This window comes from Lonchura striata, chromosome 4, assembly GCF_050655825.1.
Source record: "Lonchura striata isolate lonStrDom1 chromosome 4, ASM5065582v1, whole genome shotgun sequence".
NCBI classification, from domain to species: Eukaryota; Metazoa; Chordata; class Aves; order Passeriformes; family Estrildidae; genus Lonchura; species Lonchura striata.
In genome coordinates this window covers 59,834,997-59,851,674 of record NC_140706.1, presented here as the reverse complement: position 1 = coordinate 59,851,674, position 16,678 = coordinate 59,834,997, and the positions used below count along the sequence as shown (strand labels likewise).

General features: G+C 44.4%; 1 protein-coding gene across 2 annotated transcripts in view; it reads right to left on the bottom strand.

The window, feature by feature from the left end:
* AFF1 (ALF transcription elongation factor 1) overlaps positions 1-16,244 on the bottom strand; it is a 68,008-nt gene extending 51,764 nt beyond the window's left edge. For both annotated transcript variants that reach the window (XM_021549218.4, XM_021549219.4), the window contains exon 1: positions 16,064-16,244. In XM_021549218.4, the coding sequence (XP_021404893.3) occupies positions 16,064-16,080 (17 nt within the window). In that variant the 5' untranslated portion in view covers positions 16,081-16,244. The remainder of the gene's footprint in view (positions 1-16,063) is intronic.
* Between the last annotated feature and the right edge of the window lie 434 nt (positions 16,245-16,678).

Below are 16,678 nucleotides of genomic sequence, written 5' to 3'. Positions count from 1 at the left end.
GTGACCTTTTCCCATTTTTGTGAATTTAAAAGTCAGCTGCAGTCACGGAGTCTCTCACCCACAAAACGCAACCTGGCATTATTCCCGACTTGCCACAGAGCAAGCACAGGGATGCTGGCACAGCAGGGTCACCAGCCCTGTGCCCCAGCCACTGTTGCAGCAACAGCTCCAGCGGCACCTTCCCTGCCTCTGCACCTTCAGCAGCGCCTGGAGCTTGCTGCGAGCTGGACTTTTCCCCTTAATGAAAACGGAGGTAAAGCACTAAGCACTCAGCAACTGCCGTGAACTGAGCGTGTAGACTTGAGCTCACACGCGGCCACGTCACAGCAGCACAGCAGCAATTTGGATTAAGTCAGTGTTCAGGTAGTAGGGAGGCAGCAAGAAACATTAAGGTGAGTAGACCCATAAGAGACTCAGCTTGACACGTTCTGCTCTCCACCAGGATTAACAGCACCTGGAACACCTCTCACTACTTGGGAATGGACTGCCCTGCAGCATTACTCCCTCCCACAGTGTTTCTTCCTCTTGATTATCTACACGTCACTCACAATAAAAAACATCATGCATTCCTCCTGATTGTTTAAATCAGCCTGAGACATGTAAACAAATTTAACTCATTGTCTTACAAACCCCAGCTCAGGAAAATTATGTGACTGGAGTAAAATCAATGGAAGAGAGCCAACTCTTAAGTTTTGTTAAGCCTGGCCAGATCCTCCAGCACTCTGCACTCCAGTGCCTGGCTTCAGCAGTTATCTCTAAGCCAAATCTTTCTGGCAGGGCTCTTTAAATGAGCTGCATGAGGACAGGAGCAGGGTAACCACCACGCAGTGAACAGCAATCCTTTCAGAGCATGTACATATGTGCACAACTGTCCAGCATGGGGACAAGGTGTTCCCCAGAGGAAACACAGAGGCAGGATGGTGATATTTTATTAATTCACCCACCACTAGCAAACTATCAGTGTCCCTAACACCAACAAGGCATACTTGAATAGTCAGCAGCGGTTATCAGCTGCTGCCCAAGCAGTCTGAAGTCTTTCTTCAGTGAAGTGGTGCATGAAATCTCCCACTGTACCCATCTGCCTCTGAATTCCTCATCTCAATGGCAGAAATCCAGCACCTGCGATGAACTGTTGTAGGCTTGCCTGGGAAAATGCATAGGGTACAACCTACATTCTACCTTATATAAAATCTATCCTACCTGCTCATTTACTTTTGCCTTGAAATACCTTTTTTGCTGTTCTTCATGATCAGTAAAATCAATAGGTTTAGAGGCAGGAAGTGAACTGTGTGTTTGCAGTAGTAATGCACAAAAAGCAGAATGTAAAAATGTTTTAGGGCATACTTTCAAGAAATAGAAGCATGATTTCAGTGTCCTTTACTGGCAAACTATGAGAGATTAGATAAAAGGACTGTTGTAAACTAGTACTATTTGAAAAGGAACCAAATTATTAAGGGATCAAGAAAAAGCATTTTTTACCTTTAATATTAACTTCCCAAACCTATTTTAATTCATTTTTTCACACAATTGCAACATTTTGGTTCACATTCCTACCTTAGTGGTTATAAGAAATTAAGCCATGCTTGCTTAGACCTACTGTTTCTTCCCACCTGATATCCAAGTATTCCTCATGTAGCACAGAAGTACTCAGTCAAGTAAAGCCCAATTGTCCCCCCAACCCAGTTACAGTTTCTCCAGCATCTTCATAAAACTGATAAGCCTTTGAAAGAACTCTCAGTTAAAAAGCCTTAAGATAAAAAGCAAGTTACAGCAATACTAAAAAGGAAAAATAATAATCCAGGTGATATCAGCTGTTAAATTTCAGAAAATTAATGTTTAATTTTCCATGTGAAATAATTTTGTAAGTTAAATCAAAGGTTCAAATCTTACGGTCTATTTTACTACCTTAGCTCTTTGAAAGGATACTGAAATGATTATTGCATGTGCAGGAAGTCAAATGCAGTAAATTTCTGGTTTAGGACTACATTAAAATTATTAAAGTGGACATGCCTTTTGTTCATTGATTTTACAGAATTTCCTAAATGCCACTAAAAAATCCCCAACATTATTGTTTTCCACCATAGGAAAAAAAGAACTTCAACAAGATACTCAGTTTGTAGAAGAAAACACAAATTGTTTAGTGAGCAGCTACTTCATGACTGCATTTTAAATCCCTTCTCATACAAAATTTCTCCTCGCCATCCCTGCACATCTGGCTAAGTGAATATGTCACTGATTTTTCCCCAGGAGCCTGCTATCAGCTGACCTTGTCCATGCTCTGACAAGCAGCTCCTATTCCATCAGTCACTCTGCCATGTGGTCCACAGGTGCCACAACATACACACATTGCCACATTCTCACTTCACACAGCTCAGCTTAGCTTGGCTCCCTTCAGCCATGCCCAAACCCCCTTTCTTAAAGACCTGACTTCATCCAGCTTGTTGTAAATGCTGTCAGACAGCTTGAAAGGGCTGGCAGTGAGATCTCTGCAGAGCCCAAGAGCTTTTCACCTCAGATTTCCTACACAGTCTGAAGGATCCTCCTCTCTTCCCTCTGTGACCATCCCAGCTGAGGGCCAACACAGGCTCCTGGAGCTGACAGCTCAATGCAGCTCAAAGCCCAGCGTGTAAAATGTAACATCAGCCTGAGAATCTGCTCCTTTCCCGACTGCAAACCTGAAGCTGTTCAAAGAATTAACTCCACATCAAATGCTATCAGTGGTTTAATTTGCTGTGAGGCATATCAAAAGCAAAACCTGCAAATATAAGCATTTGAAACTGTCTCAGAAATACGGATATGTGCAACCCTGCCTCCTGAATCTTTAATTCCCTGCAACCTATTAAACATAAGAGCAACTTCATAATATTTCTTGTGAAACATTCTTACTGTAAATCCTTCCAAAACAACTGAGTAAATCAAATCTAACATGCCAAGAACAGGATAGTACTGTAACTAAATTGAGATTAAGTAAAAAAGTTAAAAAATATGAAAGAGATTAATTCTTTCATACTTCCATAGGAATTAGCAGCAAACACATCATGCATGAAAGAAAGGCTTCCTATCCTTTTGAGTTTTTCACTTACATAACAGCATGTACCAAGTAACAGGTTGGACCAGTCTTATCTGCATAGCAAGGACTACGTAGAAGCATAACGAGATTAGCAATGTTTGTTGAAAAGATCTGTTTATATGCTGAAAAGACTATTTGAAAACCTTTCCTGCATTCTCAGCCAGATTCTAATTATTCCAGGAGTATTTTCTAATTTTTTTCAACTACACACAGAAGGGCCTGCTAACTTTCCTATAGTTTGTATCTGGTTTTCCATTTTATTAAGAGGTGCACACACTCTGTAGCCGACTACCTCTCTGTGCTGGAGTTTCAAACTGCAATCGAATCATCAGCTTGAACAAAGCATCTCATTGTCATTCTGAAAGAGCTTGGCAAGTGTTCAATCTAAGCAAGAGCAATAATCCATGACAGGGTGCATTAGGCAGGTACTGATGCATGCCTAATGCATGCTGCAAAGCATATACGCCTCCAAAATACACTCTGAAGTATCTTATCTTTTTCCTGCTTTTTAAGAATGTTTACCTAAACTGTTACTTTTAGCAACTACAAAAAGCTATCCCTTTAAAGAATAATCATAAACTGGATACAAATACTTTCCCACTTCAATTCTGTACACAATTATTCAACATCTTTCTGATTTTCCAACTAAAACCCAAAAAACCAAAACAATAACAATTTAAAACAACCCAAACCAAAACAAACACAAGCCACATTTTCACCACATCATCTGCACCTCTGCTTAAAAAGCATCTATTTTTCACTTGGTACTGGAAGCAGGCTGAGAACCGGCAAGTGCTCAGCTCCACCATCATTAGGCACATTTGCGCGCAGGCAGTGGGAACATCACCCTCTGGCTCACACCAAAAGCAACAGCTCCCGTTCCCACGGGACAGCAGCACGGCTTTGGCAGTGCTGAGGCCACTGCAAACACTGGAACCCTCGGAGCTGCCTGCTGCAAGCCTGGTGCTGGGTCTGCCTCGGCGTGCGCCTGGCAGAGCCCAGCAGGCATTGGGCACGTCCCAGACGTGCCAAGAAAGGCTTCAGCAGAAGGTGAAGTCAGGCATCCTTGCTAAGGCAGCACCGGGAATCCAGGAACTACATCTTGGGAAAGAGTGCTGCTGGGAACCGGCAAGGCCGATTCCAAAGCACCTACCTCGCCTCCCTGAGCAGCACCTGAGTGCTCCTAGAGAATATGCTCCCTGCTAACCATGCCCTGTTCTGGAGAGCACACAGCTGTACACCAAATCAACAGCCAGCTCAATACCCAGCTAATAGCTGTTTCACCTGCTGCTGCCTAACCTAGGTGAGATATCTGAAGGATGGACACAGTTTCTCTAAGGACTGATGTATCTTCAAAGGCTTGCAGCAATTCCCAAAAATTATGTCGGTGTGCCTCTGAGCACATCTCCTTGGCTGCTTAAAGACACGAGGTATTTTTTGTGAACCATGTAACACAGCAAACCCCATGATTTTTGCAGGGAGGCAGAGGGACAATGTGTTTTCTAGCTGAAATAGCAAACTACCACACACCAGGAGTTATCTGCCAATAATTGGGCAATGTGCTGATTAATACTTTTTCTGGGTTGCCTAAGGACACTGCATGCATGAGTATCTCGTCACTATTAATTAATCACTCTTTGTGCTTTTATCCTGGTAGAATTTACATGTTGCACACAGTGAATACCCTGAATGAGGCAACTTTTACCTCCAAAAGCACTTACTATTGTCAGTTTATTTGCCTTGCTTAGCCCAATGTTCAGATTGGCAATAAATCATCATTCTTAGCAGCTGAAGTGTTTAGTGTCTTTCATTAAATATTCTTTCCTCTTCGCTCTTCCCCCTGGAAGTACAGTAATCATGTGCTGAATTGTCATTTACAGCACTGCAATTAGGAGATTATTCCATTAGGCTTTGTATTTCTATCAGGTTTTATGTTTCCATTAAAAGCACTTTGTTAAACAACTGAGCAAACAACTTCATGCAACAGCAGGAGCCTCATGAGCTGATGCCTGTCAGGCAGAGCCCAGTGAAGCAGCCCAGGATGGACAGGAGGTGCTCATGGGTCCACAGAGACCCCCCTCTTAGGCAGGATCTCAAAACCAGGAACAGGACAGGCAGCACAACTGCAGATGGGCCAGTGTGGCATAAGCAGTGAGGGAGTGACTGCTACCAAGAGATCGGGTGGAACTGGGGAAGAGTCCCTGGCCAGACACCTGTGAATGGGGGCATTCCTCTGTAAACACAGCCTCATATCTTGTGCCTCTAAGAGCAGAGCTAAAAATGTCAAGGAAGTTCTACTTGTATAAAAACTGACCACCTCTTCAAGGAGCAAAACCTGACAGCCAAAGGAAGTCGCATCTGCCCAGGCAACGACTGTGGTGATTTCACACCAGGCTTGTGACCGAGGCTGGAAAATCACACCAAAGTGCCGCAGAAATACAAGCAAGGAGTTTCACCAGGCACATCCAGCATTCTGTCCATTCACTCAGTGGTGACTCAGGGCACCTTCCAGGGAATACATCACTTTCTGTGATAACTCCCTTCCAAGCCTCTGCCCTTAAGAGTATTTTCATGGCAACAGCCAATGAGTTCCTGTACTCAACACCATGGTGGCAACAGACTTAGAAGGAGAATGAATCAGCACTGCCTCTCCCCGGGGTTCCTCATCCCTGCCCTCCCACGCACGTTCCCAACAACAGTCACTCCTTGCCCTCAGGATGAGGCAGGAGGTCTGTGCTCTGCTCACCGAGGGACAGAGCAGATGCCCTACAGGAACCACTGCACCGAGCTCCTGGAGAAGGTTTTACATGTTCACATGCAGGCTGCTGGACTTTTCCTCACCCCGACTGTCTGCCCAGAGCTACACTGTGCCAAGCACACAAAGCCCCTTGAACAACCTGTGTCCAAGCAGACAGCTTCCCACATCATCACAGGCATGCGCTGACTCAGGATTGCTTCATCTCTCTGCACTCTCTCACTGGCCCCAGAATTCATTAATAAAACATCCACAAACAGAATTAATAACATCCGCAACAGCAGCTAACACCTCACATAACCCAGGTAACATCTAGCCAAGCCATCTGTAGAAAGCTAGGTATTTTCAAGAAAATGCAAATTGATCATAGTAATTTGGAACCACAGGATAATATTCTCCACACATACTTTTTAACACATTCAGTAACTTTTCCATCTTGCCCAATTTCTTGGTTACCACAGTGACTAAACATAGGTTGCACAAGAGTAAAATTCTGCAAAGCAAAACTTGCCGTATTTCTGGAAGCCACTTGAAAAAAGGGAGTAAGGAAAGTGTCTCACTATTTATGCATTTTTCTATTCTTCTTGAAACTTCCATTAATCCTCAGAACAGCTCTTAGAATCCTTCCCAACTAGCAAATTGTGCTTTAACTTCCCATTTTTTCACTCAACAGCCCTGCTTAGAAACGTGGTGCTTGTAGTAATGCATACAACGGAGAAAGAACACAGGAAACTGTAAGGTTAATATCCCTCTGTTTTTTAAATCTCTTTTTCTGTCACTCCTCAATTTCAAGCCATGAATCAGGAATACATTTTGAGCACTTGCTTATACACATCAAAACCCATTCTCTGTGTAAAAGTTCCAGGTCAAGAATTATTTTTGAGCACAAGCTCAAACAGAGCTCTTTACCAGGAACACCCTTTTGAAGTGGATTTGAAAACTTAAAAGCCAAAGGAAGCCAGAAAATTAGATACTGGCATAAATTCCTCTTTCCACTAAAGTACAATATTGTCTTTTAATACACAGTTGAAGCTTCTCAAAAGATATGGAAAGGATAGACCAGCTGGAACCTGGTGTACAAGCTGAAGGCTACAATTTGGCCCCAAATGAGGACAGCACAGAAAAACCCAGAGGAGCCAATAAAATTTGGAGCAGCAGCTGTAACAACACCTTGTGTGTTCGCCCTGCTGAGCCCTGGCATGTCAATTCTCACCACTGCCTCAGCTTTCAGCACACCCTTGGCCAGCTGAATTCACACAAACCATTTCAATCCTCCTCTGGTTTCCTACTTTCCATTGACACTTTGCTGTGTGTAAGCAGGATCCTAGATCTGTATCTAGTGTCTGTGCCTGCACCTCCCTTGCACTCCCATCTTATTTGCACTCACCCACGTGAAATAGAAGAGGAAGGGGTGAAAGAATAGTTCAAGGGCCTTCTAAGAAAACTGCATGGCTTAATTAAAGACCTTTTAAATGCATCTTATTAACCACAGCAACTGCTACTGGTTGTTCAGACCTCCCCCTCTCTAGGGGAAAGAAAGAAATATTGAACAAGTAAAACCAAACCATTATTCACTTGGCAGATTACTGTACACAAACAGCCTTTCAAGCTGTTACATTAAAGTAAACACAGCTTATATCAATATCATCTGTACTTTTCCGTCATTAGGCTGCAAGGGAGGAGATGGCCCATTTTCAAGGAAGCAATTTTTACAAAAGGAAACCATTAACTTGATATTTAATCGATGAACAAAGGAACAGGGAAGTGAAGACAATTATCCAGAAGATGGGGTTGGGACACAGAAGAGAGTTTTCTTCACAGTACCTTCTTTTATGGGCATTTCTGTCAGGCTTTTTCATAGGGACAGGGAGAATATTTTCAAACATTATTCCAGTGTTTCCTCCTGCTGTGGTTGAAAATAGGACCACTGTATTTGGCCAATATTCAGCCTAAAGGACAGAATGTCAACTAAATGTTCATTAGATTTCAAAATTAACCCAGACAGCATCTGGATTTATAAGCACTACAGGATGGGAGGTTGTGTGCGGTGTATGGTTATAGTTTTCTTCGATTTGGGGTGTTTGCTTAATACACAGTTTCTCAGTTTTCACAATAAATTCTCTCACAATTGGTTCAAATACACATTCAAATAACATCAACACACACCAGTACAGTTGCCAGACCAGATACCAAGAAGGTTTTGTTTGCAATTACCAGATTGTGCAATAATTACAAGCTGCTTTCATTTATTCAAGAATTACAGAAAGGAGGTTCTAGCTGTGAACACTATATCAGCTGTCTATATTACAAGAGGAAGAAACAGCAATAGGTTCCCTGCACATAAATTCTGTCTGTTCCTCCAAAGATGCAAGAAAAAGGGATGTGTAATGAGAGAAACCTATTTACTGTCGATCAGCTCATCCAGTTTACTTAACTGACTTGGAAAGAAAACACCCTTTCCAAATCATTAAGAACCAGACTGATTCACATGTTTAAGTAATGGAAGAGCCAGCTTGGGAGCCAAGTTTTAATGTTATCAATTTCTGCAGACTGGCAATTTCATCCATCTGTTTTACTCTGTGGTAGTCCTACTTGTGCAGAGCTGCACTGTCAGTGCACCATGGCACCAAACAACAGCAATACTCACCAGTGACATGCTCAGGTAGGTACAGAAGCTCCACTTTGGGGCTGACTCACTTGGAACCAAAACCAAGGCTGAAGTCATCCCACCTGACCACTAAGAGCTTGGATTTGGTTTGGAAGGAAGAGGGAACAAGAGCAAAAAGTTAAAAGCATCTTCAGAGGGAAATTCTAGACAAAAGCAGCTAATGTTTTTACTTCTTCTATCCTTGGCTAAACTCTTCATTTTTATTACAAATAAATAGAGAGCTGCAAGGCAAGGCTTTGTGCCACTTAATTCACTAAATGACCAAGCCTTTTTTCATATGTAAATCAGTGAGTTACTGAATTTTCCCAGCCAATTTAGGAAGTTATTTAGGTCTATTGTGTTCTCAATTCCTCATCGTACAAGTCAACTTCTGCAATGGTTGAAGTACCCCAGGTCTCTGAATAACAGATCTCACTATTACTGTGTTTCTAAAAGCAGACTAGACCTTCTCAAAGAACAGCACATGATTTTACCTATTTTTCTCTCTCCCCAATATGTGTAGTTACAGAGAATTTTCTTATGCTCTACGACTAATAGTTTTTTTACCCCTATAGTGCATTACACAGAACCAGGCATTCCCTCTACAGAGGACCACAAACCCAGCTAAGCAAAGAGAGCCTATTTAGTTTGCTGTTAGTCCATGTGAAATGGATAGGGGTTTGCAAACAGATAAAGATCACCTACAGTGTTCCAAAACCTCGGCAAAGTGATCACATTCCCTTTAAATGTTAAGGCACTTGTTCCTCTTGCTTCCAGAATGAAAGTTACAGAATATCATGTGTTAAATCAGAAACCCAAAAATCAAACCAAAGACCAATTAAAAGTTAACTGCTGGATAAAGCTGACCACTCTGCTGCAAGAGAGCTGCAGGGAAGGGAAAGAAGGGAGACACAGTGGTCCAAAAGAGCTCTTTGGCCAACAGTTTGTACCCACCATCCCATAGCCAATCCTCCCAGAAGCCATGTGCCAGAAAAAGCAGCCTTCTTCACCAGTATCACGGAGCTCACACTTGGGCCAACACAGTTATCTCACCTCTGCAGTGCATTTGTTGCCTTTTAGCTGTGCCAGCACTTTTCACAGTAAAAAAGGCCTGCAGTGACAGACAGGCATGGCAGCTTCCAGGCAGTGGCAATTCTAAGGGAGTCTTCTAAAACTCCAAGCAAAGCTCCCTGCTCTGCAGCACAGAGGGACAGACCAGGCTCTCTTTCTGTTAGCACATGTTATTTTGGTAAAGCTATGAAGAAATAGGTCTCTAGACTGACAGCCTGTTCTCAGCAGAGCCACAGGTTTACTGACATCATGAAAACAACTTTTCCTAGAACAGCTTGTTCTGCCGAGGACTGTGGGGACAGGGAAAAGAGAAGCATGTCACCAAAGCACTTCTAAACCGCCAGTATATTCCCTGCCTGCAGTTTAGGATGATTTTTCCAAAATAGCCTACGGGGGGGAGAGGAGTATTGAGAAATAGCTGCATACCAGTTGTGAGGGAGACTTTCTGAGCTGTGCTTGAAAAGATAATTATGCCAGTAATATCTTTTTAAGCAAAACCTTACAAACTGCAGAAGGAAAAAAAAACCCAAAAGCAATTTATCACGTCTCCAATTCTCCAGAGATGTAAATATCCCTTTCCTGCTCCACATTTGAATAATTCCTTTCCATTTCAGATGCAAACAGATACCTGTATTTCAAAATGCAGTGAGCACAGCTCAGGCACATGCACTGGAGCTTCTCACACATCTCACATGCACACACCACCTGCTAAACACCGTGCCATGAAGGATCTCATCATACCCCGCTGAATACATCACTTGCTGCTTACAGCTTATACACTATATGGCATTCTAAGAAGTAAACATGTATAGAATAAAAATACTACCATAAGCTCGAGAGTTTCCTCTTTTGTTACTTTTTAAAATACTTCTTACTCATGTTTTGGTTGAACTGGTGATAGAGGTGTTTTTGTTGTTTGTTATTATTTGATGAGTTTTTGTGGTTGGTTTTAGTTGCTCCTTTTTTTTTTATTTGCAAGTACAAAAATGAAACCACAGTTCTTGCAGTTCTAAAAATGAGTTTTACTGCTGTCTCTGAGGTTAACCATTAACAATTTGCTTGTTGAACTTTCTCTAAAACTTACAGCAGGGACATGATTTTCTTTTAAGCTGATAGTAACATTGCAAAAAGAACAGTAAAGGAAAACTTTAGGTTGTTACTACAATAAACACTCAGAACAACTGAAAATGACAATTCTACAAACAATACCTAAGCCTAAACTAATCCAGAAGACAAACATCTCCCTGAAACATTTGTGACGAAGGTTGCCTAATCAGGTGTGCCTAGATACCCCAGCTTGACAATTCTGAAGCATTAACAGGAACAGAGCAACTTCTAAAATGCAGTTTTGTGCCTACACACCTGGTCTTTCTCCCTATTTGCCACCTCCTCTTTCCTATACAAGAATAAGGCAGCAAAAGAAATGCACTTTTTAAAAAACCATGCAGTTCAATAAGGTGATCAACAACTTCTGCACCTAGCAGCAAAAGATCTGAGCTGGGGGCAGGCTCTGCATACATCAGCCACCACAGCTGAGAGGGAAGATGGGCTACAAGAATTCTACCTCCCACCACTTTCCACAGCTGCTTGATTCTGTACTGATCTAGAATTTAACTTCTCTTTCCCGAATTGTCCATGAATAGGCAGCTGTGGAAAATCTTCTCCTAGCACACGCAGCAGCTCTTGTCATTCCCCACAAAAGCATTCTGCTGGGGAGGCAGCTCTATCTTAGTCTACTATGGTAACACCTCATTTGGAAGTGATAATTGCCCCAGCCAGTCCCACACTCTTTTTTATCATGGACACAGATGAACTGTGGCAGCCACAATTGTAAAACATAAAATAGCCATTACATTTTCCACTATAACATACCACAGAGAAAAAAATTCTCCAGGATGTGTTCAAGACTGAACAGAAAAAGTACTTTCTCTTTTTTTTTTGAGGCTCACGCATCTCTACAGTAGCACTTGTCATATCAGGTAAGCAAACCAGCCTCTGTACTCCCAACCACCCAGCACCAAACCCAGGCCCTAGGATGACACCCTGCACTCTGTGGAGAACTCTTCCTCACTTTACCGCTCTCCACCTCATGGAAAATAACGTCATTGTAGCATTCCCACATAACTTTAAGGAGACACCTTTTCTATTATATTTTAAAGGCATTTAAAAGCTTCATGCAATGTTCATTATGGTTCCTCTTAAGAAAAGTTCTGAGGAGAATTTATGCGCCTCATTAAAATCTTGTTTCCTGCTCTTCATGCTGCATCTTGCAGTTCTACTAGCAAATTGTTTTCTCATAAAAAGCTGTGAGAAGAGGCCTCTCTTTGTAACACAGATTCAGACACAGGAAAATTATATGACCTAAGGAAACATTCCCTTGTATACCAGCTCAAGTATGCCATGACAAATGTACTTCTAAGTTTTCAATGACCTCTTGCAAATTGGAATACCCACTGCTAAAAAAAAACAAACCAACCAGAAAAATCCACTTCACTGTGAACATCTCTGTTCTGTGTGCAAGCATTTCAGCTGCATGTCTGCCTCAGAGCAACTCCATGCTCAGAAAGTCCAGACAATAAGGAACTGCAACCTGAAAATCCCCAGCAGCCCACAAAACATGCCATAGATCATCCACACATCTGGTTCTGGAGAAAACAAGTTTGTATTTCTAGGCAGTGCTAGCAGCAAGCAAAACCAACAGGACTTCATGGGATGTTTTAGCTTTCAATAGGCAAGTAAACTCCAAGAAGATATTGTTTCAGCCCTTCTTGACCTCCATCAGCTGACTGGAACCCAGCATCACCAATACAGGCATTTGCCTGTATCAACAGGACCCATGAAACAAACAAGTTATGAAAAGTGTCTTTACACCTGGCCTGAAAGCTATGAAATGACACAGAATGAACTAAAACTGCATCATTCCACGTAGTTTCTCCTCAGGGAAAAGCCTCACCATACTCCCTTCAGAATTTACTGTGTTTTAAATATAGATAAAGCTACATTTTATTTCTGCAAAGCATCACCTTTTTTTCTACCAGAATGAGCAGTACAGTCTCCTCTCAAGACTCTTCTGGGTTTAGCTGGTACAACTTGGCTTTAGGGGGTGAAAAAAGAGGATTTCCCAGGCTGCTGTCCATCATTACCCTTCCCTGCAGGGCTGACTCAGGAGAAAGAGCAGTATGAGCCCAGGAGGGATAACAGTACAACACTCAGGTTTCATGTTGCTCTTTGTACTGTATTCACCTATGTACAAAGATTTGGAAAATGCATTTGTTCTGCATACCAGAAATGATGCTAACCACAACCACACTGAAAAGCAAGTTATAAGACAACCCAAAATTCTTAGCATCCAACAAAGTATTTTGCTTATCCTCCTACTGTAAATAACTGACAGCATCTACAGACAATTCAAAATTACCTCAAGCAGCCTGAGAAAAGCAGCCTACATCTTAAAAAAAAAAAAAAAAAAGGCAGATATTCATCTAAAGATCCTCAGCTTGCAATTGCTGCAGCAAAGCAGATATTTTAATGAAGAAAGAAGCAGAAATTAGATGGGCTCTGTCAGTCTGTTCCACACTCCTCCCAAAGGTCCTGCCGTATTCCCAGAGCAGCTGAATGGCACATGATGAACATCACACCACAGTCGACAAGAAACTAAATTTGTCCTTATTCAGATCAGTTCTGCTTCTGCTCACAAGTTCCTGAATATACCATAAAAACCTGACACAAGCCCTGTTGTCTGGGGACACCACAGGCATCAGATCATCTGTGCACTCCTGAAGCAAGCACATAGAAAGCTACAGCTGCAAACCTACAGCTCAGCGAGCAGCTTCAAAAACCCCCACAACCCCACATTATACACAAAGAAACACAAACTGGAGGATGGCTTCTCCACCTAATAGCTCCAGATGTAAGCTACTTCCAGCAGCTAATGAGAGAAACTGATCATTCTCAAACAGCTGAAACTAAACAATGCCCAACTCGCCCTGCAAGCATTTCTCAAGATCACGATTTTAAAGAATGCTGTGGCACATCAGTCCCTCAGTTATCACCACTGCAGTTTTTAAAATGCTAAGGAGCAGCAACAGGTAGGTTTGATCACCTTGTTTTCCCTACCCTTCCACCCTTCAAAACTGTGAAGCCCAAATGCCAGGTGAGCTGCTGAGGATCACAGTACTGAAGCTGAAGAAAGGATGCTGGATTTTCTTGTTTCCAAACAAGCATCCTCCCCTATGTCACATCATTTTCACTAGCTAAAGTAAACGGCATGTGAGAAATAGAAAACGTGAGCAGATGGAGGAATGCCTGAAGGCCTTGTACAGAGTGATACACAAACCACTACTGAGCTCGGTATCACACCGCCTCATCAGTAATTTACTGAGCTTGCAAAAAAATTGCCTGTATTTTTTGCAAAGCACAAATAAACACAGAAAGCTCACCCATTTCTTTTGTCAGCTACTTTGCAGAGTAAACTCTCTGACATGTTTTGGCAAAACGAATTCTGGAGACATGTGGCTTCTCAGTCCCATACAGTAGAGTTCTAATTATTTATTATGAATATTAATTCATTCTTTACTATTGAATAAAAGTTTCTACACATCCACAAAGCATTTTTTTTTTTTAATGGGATAGATACCCCTGAAGATCTATGCCACTGAAACAGAAACATCACAGGCTTTCTGGCAAATGCAACTTCTCTCCTACAGACTAATTTCTGCTGCTCACATGCACTCCTACTCTCTTTAAATGTCTTAAAACAAGCAATAATCAGAGATCTTAACACTTATCTTCAGGCATACAGAGTAACCTCTGTACTCGCTGTGCTGAAATGCTCTGACACATGGTTTTACAGCTTGACCACCTCACAGCATCCAAAGCAAAAAGCATCCAATAGCAAAAGCCAACAAGATGGAGATGGAAGGAGGGTACAGAACGTCAGGTGCGTGTCTTGTGCCCATGTCTGCGTCAAATGGCAGGTGCAGGGCATGGTCCTTCCACCTGCTCTGCAGAATTCAGCCCCATGGCCCCAGCCCTTGGACCATTTTCCTCCCTTCAGTCTGAGCCATTCAGCGTGTAACACCTGAGTCTCTGCGCCGTTCACCTTATGGGTGAGGAATGTGGCTCACTGGCCCTAGTGCCACTCTGCCCTTTCTTTCAGCTGGCTGAAGCTGTGGGCTACTGCTGGGACCCAGCTCCTATGTAGCCTCCTGCCACCCAGCAGAATGGTTGTGCGACCTCTGAGACATCAGGCATGTCCCTGGCCTTGGAGCCAAGCCAAGCTTCAGGGCCAGCCAGCATCCCTAGGATTTATGCTGCATCCAGCATGCGGTCCTATTACAGCAACGCTGATAATGCAGGCCAGTAAATCATGCAAAGGGATGATACAAAGGAAAAAAAAAGATGCTAGAAACTCAATCTTTACCTTTTTGTTAAGTACTCTTTATGTAAAATACTCCCAGTATTGGGAGATTAGGCCATGGGAGCTGGAGAAGAGCTCAGCTGTTAACAAAGCAATCAATCTTCCCCTGCTTCTTCCCCAAACCGCAGGGCTCTGTCCTTCTCCAGTTTGTAATTTAAAGCCAGCTCTTGGCTTCAAACCTGCAGAAAAGCACCACTGTGAAAATGCACCGTGCGTGCCAAACTTATGTGTAGGATACACCACCATTTTCATTTTTATTCCTGCCTACACGAAAGGGGAGCAGGGTGGCTGCTTGGTGTGGGGCTAAAGAGCAAGAAAGAATTTCTCTCTTTGGCATTTCTGAAATGCCCATTAAGGCATCGTAAACGCTAAAAGGCATTTAACAGGTACCTTAAATAGCACTGCTCCATCAAGTACTACTGCTTAAGAAAAGCTGCCTCCCCCAAGCTGAGTGTGAAATTTACTTTAGGCAGGACACTCCCCAACTCCCCCGAGAGCAGGCAAAATGCTGCTTCTTTAAAACCACAGCTGAAAAGTATTTACCCAAGATCGCTGTTTTCTCTTGAATTTTGCTCACTGACAGCAACTAAGTAACTCGTTTCCGTACTCTTCTCTGTAATGTAACCATCTTCTATGCTCTCAGCTATCCAGCAGACACAACCTGCTTCCCCTGCAACCCGGCCGAGCAGAGCCATTCGCCGCCTCTAAAACCCGTGCTGTAAGCTATGACAGAGCTCACAGGCGAACAGAAACAAACAAGCGCCAGACAAGGCTGGAGGGGAGAAGGGAATCAATTTCAAAGAGCTCTTAAACAGACAAGTCCACGAGGGAGAAGGAAGTCACTTTCAGGGAGCTTTGGGTCTTGTTGGACTGGGAGAGATTTGACGGGGAGAAATTAAGACTTTGTTTTTCGTGCTGGAAGAAAGTTTACGCTGGGAAGAGGGAGCAGGCAGAGCGATGAACAAAACACAAGTAGAAAACCTATCGGGGGCTCGGGGCAAAACCCCACAGCCAAACTGAGCCTGAGCCGGAGGCAGGGCATCACAAACCCAGCTCTAAGCGAGATGCACGGGGCGCGACCAAAGTTATTTAGTGCCGTACCTCGACTGGGCAGCCATCGCGGGGTTATCCTGCCAAACGTCCTCTGTCCATGAGCTCCGTCCGCAGCTGTCCAGGCTCTACCCCGCTGCCCAAGCCGCCGTCCCATGTGCCGGCCGCCTCCCCGCCGGTGCCGCCGCGCCGCGGCTCCCCCCGCCCGGGCGGCCGGCGCAGGGCTGGGGCTCGCTCATTTTGATCGACATCCGGGCGCCCGGCCCTCCCCCGGCCGCCGGCAGGGAGGGGGGCCCGCCCGGCCCGGGGGACGGCCCCGCTCCCACCGCAGCCGGCGGGGCCGGGTGCCGCCGTCCGCCCGGGCCGCGGCCCCGCTCGGTGTCCCCGCGGTGCCGGGGGCGGCGGGAGCGGCGGCGGAGCGGGCCCCGCGCCCGCCCCGCGCCCGCCTCCCCCTGCCCGGCGCTGTGGTACGGCCCGGCCTCGGCACGGGCGGGCGGCGGGAGGGCCGGCCCGGCCCGCGCCGCTCCTGAGGCGCTGCCCGCGGCCGGCGGGGCGAGACGCAGCGGGGCTGCTCCGGCAGCCGGCCCCGCTCCGGCAGCCGGCCCCGCTCCGGCCGCCGGCCCCGCTCCGGCAGCCGGCCCCGCTCCGGCCGCCGGCCCCGCTCCG